The sequence below is a fragment of the Ambystoma mexicanum genome, chromosome 5p, assembly GCF_040938575.1.
Source record: "Ambystoma mexicanum isolate Mex_15411 chromosome 5p, UKY_AmexF1_1, whole genome shotgun sequence".
NCBI classification, from domain to species: Eukaryota; Metazoa; Chordata; class Amphibia; order Caudata; family Ambystomatidae; genus Ambystoma; species Ambystoma mexicanum.
This window is the reverse complement of record NC_090930.1, coordinates 725,125,510-725,136,921: the sequence shown is the minus strand read 5'-3', so window position 1 is coordinate 725,136,921 and position 11,412 is coordinate 725,125,510. Positions and strand designations below refer to the sequence as shown.

At 44.1% G+C, this 11,412-nt stretch overlaps 1 protein-coding gene across 1 annotated transcript in view; it reads right to left on the bottom strand.

Annotated features, from left to right (window-relative positions):
- Positions 1–2,810: 2,810 nt before the first annotated feature.
- Positions 2,811–11,412, bottom strand: part of RAB33A (RAB33A, member RAS oncogene family) — a 43,041-nt gene continuing 34,439 nt past the window's right edge. Inside the window, exon 2 of the mRNA XM_069613098.1 lies at positions 2,811–3,392. Within this exon, the coding sequence (XP_069469199.1) occupies positions 2,946–3,392 (447 nt within the window). The 3' untranslated portion in view covers positions 2,811–2,945. The remainder of the gene's footprint in view (positions 3,393–11,412) is intronic.

The following is an 11,412-nucleotide window of genomic DNA, read 5'->3' as shown; positions in this document are numbered from 1 at the left end:
AATTAACTATCGTACTCGGCCTGACGACATTTCAGGTAGTGCAAGAGCGAAGACATAGATAAGGAAGGGAGGGGGAGAGTGGGAAGGAAATGGAAACAGACAGGTGACTACCGTACTAGGCCTGACGACATTTCTGGTAGAGCCGGAGAAAAACAAAAGTGAGGGGGAGGGGTGCAGGAAGGTTGGGGAGGAACAAAACAAGCGATTATCATACTAGGCCTGACGACATTTCAGATAGTGCTGGAGGGGCCATGGGGAGGAAAAAACCAGTAAGGGGAGGAGACAGACGTGGTTGCTATCATACTACGTCCAGGGACAATTCTGATAGAGTAAGTGCATAGAAGAAAGTAAGGGGAGGAGATAGGAAAAGGGAGAAGGGAAAGGAGGAGAGAACAGAGAGTTAGCAGTCAAAAGAGTGGAGAAGCAAGAGGGGAGAGTGAATATAATTGCAGAAGTCAGTAGTAAGACATAATGTTGCAAGCCAGGATACAAGATGAAGATGGGAACAGCGTGATTCAGGGCCACCATGAGTACAAGATGCAAAGGTAGTCCAGCATGAGAGTTGAGAAAGGGTGACACGCCATGAATCAATGAAGACAATAAAAGTCAAATCCTGCATTGGCCACAAGATGGTGAAACCAGAATGTATCAGGACAGAATCCTGCAGAAGTAGGCTTGAGGGGGGCCAGGGGGGAGCAGGGTAGAAGAATCAAGCAAAACAGGCAACATCTGTGCGAGAATGGGGGGCACAAAGGAACATCACTAGGGGACCAGAGTGGGTGGGGATGCCCTGTGGGGACTTGACTTGATATCCTTGTTTGCAGAATATATATCTTACTCTGGGTTACAATCTATCCTGATAACATGCTAATGAATTGTGGTGCATTCTCTGGCCTGAAAATTAATTTGTCCAACTCTATATTTCCCCTTTGATTGATTGCACTGCATTCCCCTTAGACACTACAGGCTAGCCCAAGACAGTCTACCTGGGGACCTGGGTCTGCAGACATTAAGTTACACAGCGCAAGTTCAAACAATGCTGATACCTTACAGCTCTGAAAACACTCCCCCCCCCCCCTCGCATTCTACAGTGAAATCACTCGCTACAATGTTAATTGTTCCAGCTCTTTTTTCAAAATGTTCTGGTCTGGCACAGGTGGAAGCTTTTCTACAAATGATGGTCTACTGACCTGCCGTGGCACAGTAAGGCTTATAGGATTAGCTGGGATAGCCTAACTAAACCCTTTCCTCAAGGTGGAACAGCAGTACCTAATATGGAAGATTTCTTAGCTGCTCAAGTGCACTATATTACTTATTGGACTTCCTGTTCTTTTTCTCTGGTGTCTCTATACAGCGCAAGTCTTTTCTCTGATACGCACATTCCTCTCCCATCAGCAGTAGTAGAAGAAGAGCATTGCAGATTTGGCCATGTTCAATGCACTCTTCTAGCCGGACTAAGCTTCACACACCACTTCAGTGCACTCCAGAAATTAATTTGTGGAGCATCACGTGTTACCTGCTAATTATGACCACACTGTTAAGAGGGTGTCCGGAACTATTGTATTGTACATTTGTAGGTGCTGGATACTGAGGAGTCCTTTATAACAGGGTTTTACTTTATGAGCTGGAGGCACTACAAACCTTAAATATTTTAGAATGAGGCAGGCTTTTAGAGTTTGGTGCAAATTCCTTCTGCTTGAGACAATACACTACACTCTTAAACTGCATCAGGAATGCTATGGGTTGAAGACGGATTACTTTTTCCATTTACTAACTGGGTCAAGACTCTCAAGGAGTTCGGCATGCAGTCAATTGGGTCTAAATGGGAAAGGGATTTAGGCTTCCAAACTTCATATGCCCAACAGAAGCAGGCATTTTCCTATTATGGTGTTTCCCCATAAATGAGGTCAAGTGAAACTACTTGAAACTGGCGTCTTTCAACATCGAGACTAGTTTCAACTGTGTTGGATATTATCTTGAGGGTGCTGGTTTTCTCATTTCAGGTGAATATGCCAGTGAGGAAACGCTGGCTACACTTAATGCTGGCAGCCTCCGGTGGGCCCATTACCTGCCGAAACTAAGGAAATCCCTGGCTGCGGAAGGCAGGATTCAGAAAATATAGTGGGGCAGCACAACAAAGCGAGTCAGGGTTGGAAAAGGCAGGTCGGCAGAATGGACACATGATTTGTACAAGGCAGTAGGGAAAAGGACAAGGAACCTGGAGGGGTAGTGCCCTTCCCCCCACCCCAACAAAAGGAAAACAAGCCAGGCAGACACAATCGCCAGCATCAGGCAGGAAAAGGGCCAGGATGGCACACTTCTGCTGGCCGGATGGCGCTGGCATAAGCATAAAAGTGCCTGTAGCGTTATTCCACTGGCAGGGTCACATAGGTTCTAACACCAAAGCCGGATCTATCAAATTTGAAGGATATTATGAAGTCATTCCGTAGTGCAATGTATATTGGTCTTCTGCTCATCTACAAATATTTATCACACCTGTAAATTCTTGCTCTTTGTCAAACAGAGTCGTCACTTGCTAGCCCTCCACCAAATATGTGCATCAAATTATTACAGTGAAGATGACGCTCCAAATGATTGCGGTCACAATAAACCGATATTGCTACAGTAAATATGGGGTTCTCAAGTACTATGCATTAACCCTGCAATACCCAGTAGCACACAGCAAGATGCATCATAGAATGTGAGAATTTGGCTCGCTGTAAACCATGCATTCCATATATTACATAGAAAATCAGCAATAGATATTTCTCTCTCACATCCTTTAAATGTGAATCCGAGGACATTTAAAATAACAGATCTTCCATAGAAAATTTATTTAGCTAATATTTATGAATTTTTGAAACAAGCAGAATTAAGGAAATGTGATGCAGGCACAGAAGACATTGACAATACTGATAAATTAGTTGCTTCCATTGAATTGATTCTCAACAAGGGCAAGAGTTTTTACTATTGGACTGCTGGGAGAGCGGAAGCCTCCCTTCCTGCCTTTCCATATCCCGATAGAACAAGGACTTCTGTGCCTTTAACTTACAGGCCAGGCACATGAAAATAGACTCGACATTTTGACTCTCCTTAGGGTCCTTGGCTGAGGTTTCAAACAAGAGCATGTTGTGAGCATCAGCAAATTTGAGTGCTAAATTGGATGGGACTTGAATATGTTCTCTTAAGTCACATTTGTTACCCACAAGCACCTTGGGCACAGATGGGGAAACAGAGTGTCCATTGCACTCCTGTATCCAAGTCTTCAGGTTCTGAAAGGATGCCATCTTGGTGACATCGTAAACAAAAACTACAGCATGCACATTTCTATAATAGTGCTGCACCATGCTTTTTCTGAATCGTTCTTGGCCAGCTGTGTCCCAGACCTGCACCTATAGAGAAAGAGACAGAAAAGAAGGGTGACTGTAATACTGGTTTCCAGGGATGAAGAAAAATGCATTCAGAAGAAAAGCATGGATAGATTTTCAAAGAATGCTGATTACAAAAAATTAAGTTTACCATTCATGAGCGAATTCTATAGATCCTATCGCCATCACAGTTAGCCATCAATTCCTTATCTCCACCGGGAGATCCCTTAGTCTAAAATCATAAAATGCCTAATACATCTCTCCATCACCTGGCCCAAGTAGATTTGTTCCCCTGTGAAATTCACCTTTTGTGTGAAAATGTATCCATCATCCAAACCTAGCGTGTCGGTCATCTAACAATTACAAGTTAATATTCCTTCTGAAGAATGCGTGCAATGTCCTCTGGTCACATGAGGAGGATGTGCATTATCAAAACATTGGATTCTGAAGTACTGTAGCCTACTTCTAGAATGTCACACTAGAGGAACACAATGTGACATCTCTACAGTGGCAAACATATTTTTTGTTATTTCCCACAGGTATCCTTAGGCAGCGGAAAGCAGAAAAGACACAGTTCCCTTCGGAGGTAGTCTGGCTCCCCCAAACGATGGCAGACTTGCGGCTAAAGCTCCATCAGAACCATGGCTTCCATGCAGTCAAGCACAGCACTTGCCATGAGTCCCGTGACAGTGTGGCTGGTGTGGCTCTGTATGACTGGGGCTTGCAGCTTCCACACACCGCAGGAGCAGAGTTGGTTGAGGATGGATGGTGATCATAGGTGTTAGAGATGGAGGAGCATCATGGATGATGGGATACAAGGTATTAGGAGGACAGAGAGTTACAATCACGAGGGAGGTGGTGGAGTGTTATAAACTTCTCCTTGCATTTGCCACCGGATTCCTTCCTGTTGCAATTCCTTGGGGCCAGGAGATGACGGTTCTACGTTATTTCATCGTGGGACTTTTCACCGCCAAAAACTTTTATTTTTATTTTTTATTTTACGGGGAGGGGGGTTCCCCCTCCCCAAACCCCCCCTAATTTAATAATCATACCCCAACCCCTATAACCCCCCCAAATTATTATTTCTTTTTAAAAAAGAGTTTTGCCGATGAAAAATCCGGCGATGAAAAGTCCCACGATGAAAAAGTGGTCGATGAAATGCGTGTATACCGAGATGACATGCTGCCCTGAGAGCATTCTCAAAAGCTTGTTGGAGCTCCGGAATCCTGAAGTACTCCAATAGAGGCAGCTGGGATCTTTTGGTTCATTCAGTCACAAACGTTGCACTTGCATTGTTGGTCTGATGGTGGTACAGCGGAGGAGGCACAATGATTTTAGGGGCCACACCTAGGTCCTGGTTGTATTGGATAAATGCACTGGGAGACAAGGACGGAAAGATGAGCAGGGGGACGTGATGGAGCTACCTCACCCAAGTATTGGATGTCACTTTAATTCAGAGGGGAGGCCATTTTTTTGTTTCCCCAAACAGTGAGGCCACTTGATGGTAACATCTAGGGTCCGTTGCCTGCCTCTTGTACACACTGTCACCATTCACTGACTGTTGTGGATTAAGTGGGAAAGGGGGGAGCTAGGGAGCACGAAGTCTCTAGGAGGTTTTTCCTTTCTTACTCTTTACTTGGAGCCATTGTTTTTCTAAGTGTTTTAGTCTTGCTAGAATTTTTTTTCCATCTGCGCTTCTACTATTTTCAGATCACCGCTTCAGCACAACAAAGCCCCATTAATGTCAGTTCTGGAGCTAATGTACTCCGAATGTTTTTTTTTTATATATTACACAGCCACGGTAGTGGCTGTATAGTTATGGTTAAATTGCTGTTTCCATAGGAAGAGCACTTTTTGTGCAGCTTATAACTTCGCTCCCCCTGGACGAATCCACACCAAACTTTGCAAAAAAAGTGTATGGCCCACTCTGAATTTGCAAAGTTTGGTGAGGTTTGGTCCAGGGGGGTGTGGGATTAGTGATATCTATGTTCGGTCCGCGGACACACTTCCCTGTTCGGTCCGCAGACAGTGTCCTGATTGGCTAATCGGGTTACGTAATGTCTGCAGACATGCGACGTGTTCGCTAATTGGATGGTGAAGAGCGTGAAGTGTCAGATTTTTGGAAACGCCTGCCATCTTGTATTTGCGGACTTCGCCGCTGTCCGCGGACATTGCGGTAAAAACATGTTATAAAACACAACATTGAAGTTGTCAAACTTATGAAATAATCTCTGGGGCGGTGAGGGGTGATGAGGATGGGATGGGATATGGCTGCAAGAAGCAAAAAAAAAAATTGGTGTTTTTTGCCGCGAAAGTCTGCAAACAGTTTGGATGTTCGCAAACAGTTGTGTGAAAGTTCGCGGACAACTCAGCATCACAGGGTTTGTGAAATGCAGTTCTTGGATGGCTTATAACTTTGGCGCCACTTAATGGAACTGCATGAAATCGTGCATGTATATTCCTGACATGATTCTGGGTGAGTATGCAAAGATTGGTGGGATTCTGTCATGAAGGGGCAAAATTAGAGGGGGGGTCCCTAAATAATGTATAGGCTTATAAATGAGGTGCCATTTGACAAATCTACACAAAGGTTTGCAAAACGATTATAGACCTAGATATAGATGTTTTTGTAAAGTCTGAATGGATTTTGTCAAATGGGGGCTAGGTTATATGACGATTGTATGTGCATACATTTGACACTTTTGAAAAAATAAAACATGGGTGGATTTCCAGCGAACTTGCATAAGGAGCATTGGCAAGGACCTACAAACATGGTTTTGCAAATGTGCCAGTGTTTTATTATTTGCCAAGTGTCATACGGTAGCTACAAAAAAATAGCGGTATACCTTTAGTGACTGAGGGGTAGCCTGTGGCCATGGGCAGTGGCCAGATTATCCGGGTCACGGAATAAGGTCATGATCCAGACAATTTGGCTACTGGCCATGACCACAAGGGACAGAACATAGGATTCAAGTGGCCATGTCCACCTGGGACTGGCTTTGTGGTAAAGTTATTGAAAATTAGGATAGATCTGAAAGGGAAGAAAAATGTGCTTGTGGTAATATGGTCATAGAGTTCTCTTTTTGCCTTCTGCAGGCTGCAATGGAAAGCGAAGAGGGGCCTGTATGGAACCCTCGCCTTTCCTTTCTATGGTGGACATCTTGGAAAAGGATTTTCCTTCCTACACCTAGGAAGAAAAATCCTCTTTTTTAGCACCGCTGGTTCCCGCTTTGGGAACCTGGGGTGCTAATGGCCTTCATCCCCCATTTAAGGGGCCGGAATGGGGGGATAATGGTCCAGGGACCTCGTTATCCACCCTCGCTTCGCTTGGGCTGATAACTTGGGCTGCTGGGCCGGTATCCACCAATCCAGTCCCTGGAACGGAGGATGAATGCCACAATATTCCCATTAGCATAACACAAAATGCAAATGGAAATGTTGGAAAATCTTATTGAGTCTAGAAAATGCAGTTCTGAACTGTCCGCGAAGCAGAGATCTTATCGTGAAGTGCAGACGGGTTCTCGGACACGTCATCATGCCGCGCGCCAGCATATGGTCATTTGGCACTGTCTGGAAGGTACGCAATGAAGTCAGATGTTCATAGACGTTTACGGATGCAAAACTTGTTAAAATAGTTTCAAAAAGTGTATAGAAGTGTTAAACATGATTCTAGAAGGTGGGAAATGGCAGAGTTCTAAGGTGACACTTTGTAAGTTGGACACAAATATTGCTATATTGGGTAAGTATGATATTAGTAAGTTGTAGGAAAATAGCATGCACTGGTAAAAACCTATGAAATTCAATTAAAAAAACTTTGTTAAAGGGACGTTATGGTTCCAAGTAAAACCAAAAAACACCTGAAAATAGCCAGTTATTGTAAGCTAAGCAACCATAACTCGCGCCACCACGGTGCACTGCTAAGACTAACACACAGGACATCAAAGATGACATCACAAATGTCATTGATGACATCACATGTCTGGCTAACTCTTTTTTCCTTTACTGATATATCTAGACCAGTAACAGTCAGGAACTAAAAATTCAAAAAATACTATATTTGTAGACTTATACTTCAAATATGTTCTTAGAGTAATTCACTTAGAGTCCACTCACAGCATATGAAACACATATAAAGGGGAAAACACAGACTTGGAAGAAAGCAATGCTTTCTATGTATGAAGATGATTAGTAAGGTTATCAACACTGTCTTATAGTTCTATTGTTTTTTTTATTACTGTACTTTCCCTGGATATGCTCATATTTGTACACATTGCACATACACTACTTTCCTTAGGGCCTAGTCACAATATGTGATAGTTATACATAGGGAAGTAGTAGCTTTGAAGCAGAGCAATCATTTCTGTGCATGAAGATAATCAGTTAGGTTACTTCACTTTCCCTGTATATGCTCATATTTGTATGTGTAATTGTCCGTTTGTGTTTTGTGTGCAGTAATGCAATAATGTAGTAAGTGTGTTTTCTTAGGTACTTATTAAATGTTTCTCAGTATGCAAAACTCTAATAAGAAAGCATTTATAATTTTAGTATTTAACATGGCAAGATTATTAATATTGCATCTCCATCATGTCTCCTGCAAATTATGCCTATGTTACTACATGTGTACCTTAGTATATTGGAAAAAGATTCATAATACAATGCTATTTGGATTAATTAATTGCTTAATGCACTACTTACCTCATGATATTTATTCCAATGATCCTTGACACTACTTTTAACATTACAATAACAATCCCATGTACAGACTTTTCATGAAAGGTAAATGCACATGTGATGTCATCAGTGATGTCATCAATGGCATGTGTGATGTCATCTTTGATGTCCTGAGTGTTAGTCTTAGCAGTGCACCGTGGTGGCGCGAGTTATGGTTTCTTAGCTTACCATAACTGGCGAATTTCAGGGGGTTTTCGGTTTTACTTGGAACCATAACGTCCCTTTATCAAAGTTTTTTCACTGAATTGCATAGGTTTTTATTAGTGCAACTTAACCATAACGTCCCTTTAACAAAGTTTTTTAATTGAATATATATATATATATATATATATATATAAGCAACGGAAGGGTGGCAGGACACAATGTATTGTTTGGTTTAGGGGATAAATAGGAGGGAGGTGGTGTGGCAGAGGCTGCAATATATGTTTCTGCAGTGGGAGGAGCAAACAAGGGAGGTTGGTGCAAGTGGCCATTTATTTATGATGTGGAGTAGCGGGGACCAACCCTGAAACCACCAGTCCCCATTTCTTGCACTACTGGTCAATGTGGATGGTACAATGAGGCAAAATGAGATGCAAGCGCCAGACAAAACATAAAATTGCAGATGAGCTATTAACAACAGGGTGCATTTCACTTCCGCCTTCCAAGTGACGAGAGACATTTGAATTTCCACGCTAATGGCTTATTAGACTTCAGAAGGCTTTGATTAACTAATCCAGTTGCTGAGATCTACCCATTTACAATTCTATGTATCAGTATCCAGGAGTTCCACATTTTGGCAAATAATTAACTTTGTGACAGAGTACGATTTGTCAAAAATTGCACACTTTATTAGCACCCTCGGCAGGTGCATCAGCCAATTAGGTTACTCCAAATCCTGACTAATCACATGCTCCAACCCTGTGTTCGAAGCAATCGGAGTGCTTGATGTACCTGTTATGGGGCAGTAGCGGGAACACATGGGCCGTCCCAATCAGTGCTGGGAGCAGCCAAAAGGTTCTTCAGTTGCCGTGTACCCACGGCGGGCACCAGTCGCCAGGGCACCCAGGCTTTCAATGTAGCTGTGGGGATCACCCAGATCAGCAGGGGGCCGTAGTACCGTGGTCGCACAGTGTCAACCTGAAGACCAAAGGAGAACAGACTGAAGTGGCATGCATGGAGTCTACCACCATACTGTTGCTCGTGCTGGCAAGAGGCTTACTTTATTAAGGGGATGTCATGATGTAGTCATGACTGGGCCGCTTAAAGTGGACAGGTACCTGCCAGACATTTTCTCTTCCAGCCCCTGCCAACCTCCCTCATGTCGCCACCCCTCTCAACCCTTCCTGGCCACACTTACCTGCGGCTGACATGGTCCTGGCACATCTGAGGCTCTCCACTCCTCATCTCACTCTCCAGGCGACCATGGAAATGGAAGAGGGGCTTGCCGCTCCCTCAATTTCCATGTCAGCCGTGTTGATATGAGGAAGTATTTGTAAGAAACAACAGGTCGCATGCTTACCACAACACATTGTTTCTCACAAACACATTGCTCTAAACATCCTGAGGGTTGGTTTTGGGGTGTTAATAGCAACACACACCGGTTTGGGGGGATTCACCAATAGTAATGGTGCCGAGGCACAGGCCATTACCTGCCGATGAAGCCCTTCCGAACAGGTGATTATTGCTTAATTAGCACCCTTGGACGGCGTCACAGCCAATCAGCTTGCTCAGATAACAGGCCTGCGTTCTGGGCAAGCTCGGCGCTGCGAGCACCAGCCCCTCCACTTACCAGCACCAGCTGCTCCTTCACCCGCCCTCCTGTGTCAGTCCCTAATCCCCCACGCGCCCACTTACCTTATTCCTCTGGCGGTGGTGCCACGGCTACATCGCGGGCCACCATGGAAATTGAAGAGGGCATCTGCATGGAGACCCGCCTTCCATTTCCATGGCAGTCATCTTACATGATTACTTTTTTGAATGAATGGGATGCTGTGAGCAAGTCACATTCATTCAAACTATCAGCACCCTGGGTTTTGGATTAAAAACATGGGGTGCTAATGTCAATAACACTGCATCGAGCCTGCCGGAAGAGGTGGCATGGGCACGTGGGGGCCCATTGTTAAGGCCCTCACTGTGTTCAAGCCTATAACTTGGGCCCCGACTGTTACCACCCCATCCTGCCTATCTTGCCATCACAAGCCCAAGTGCTCCTGCCGATATGCCTTGAATGACCTACATGTGCGCAGGTAGAGGAATAATATGCCAGAGTAATACCCCCCACATGCCTGCTCCTCATTAGGTCTAGCTACACGGCCCACATGGCTACTATGCCATATGACATGTTTTAAAATCGTATACCTATCGTAAAAACTATGTTCTCATGACAATTCACAAAAGCTCAGGAACTGGCATAAAATACCAAAGTACATGCACATCTTGTCCTCTGCTGACATTGGGCAGCATTACGAGTTTGGCAGTAAGTGGTAAAGTTGATGGTAACTATGTTACCACCACCTTTACCACTACGTCGAACTACGGGTTTGGGTATGGAGTCGAGGATTTGCCTCCAGGAAAATCCTGGAGGTAATCGACCAACTCGCAGCCCAAAAATGACAGAATTGGTGTAATTACCACGGCGGAAATTCCACCGCAGTAATTCTGCCATTAAAGACCCAAGGAGTCCAATGGAGTCAAACTAAACGAGGCATTACACCGCCACCACCACTTCTAATCCGTTGGAAATTCCGCCAGACCAAGTGGTGGTAACAGTAATTGATTTGTGCAGTATCTCAGTAGATTTGCAGCCGGGATACCGCCCGACTCGTAATGAGGCCCATTATACAGTAAAATAATGACCAGGTAATGAGCCCCAATACCAGCATTTTACATCAAAATATGATATACTTAAGTTCAATAATACCCAGCATACTGGAAGGAGAGCTAGGTAGGGGCCTTCCCTTGGCCTAGCCAGCTGGTGCTGCCAATACTTTAACTTACTGTTGGCATTTTTCTTTAATCAAGTATGGGTGTTGTCACAGCTGTGCTTTATGGATCCTCAGAGGATGGTTTCCCACAGAAAAGCACGGGTTGCTGAACCTCCAAGACAGGCAAGCGTTTACATTTTCAGGAATCCAGAGTACTCCAACGCTGATTTACAGCAATTCAATTATTTCTGCCAGCTCTCAGCAGGTAGTTTAGAGTACACCTATCCTATTCATTCAATAAAAAGATGTGATTGAAAAAAAAGAAAAGACAATTCATGAAGCACATAGATCCATCTCGTGGATACATATTCATTAGTCTCGGGAGAGCCATCTTCACATCAGATCGC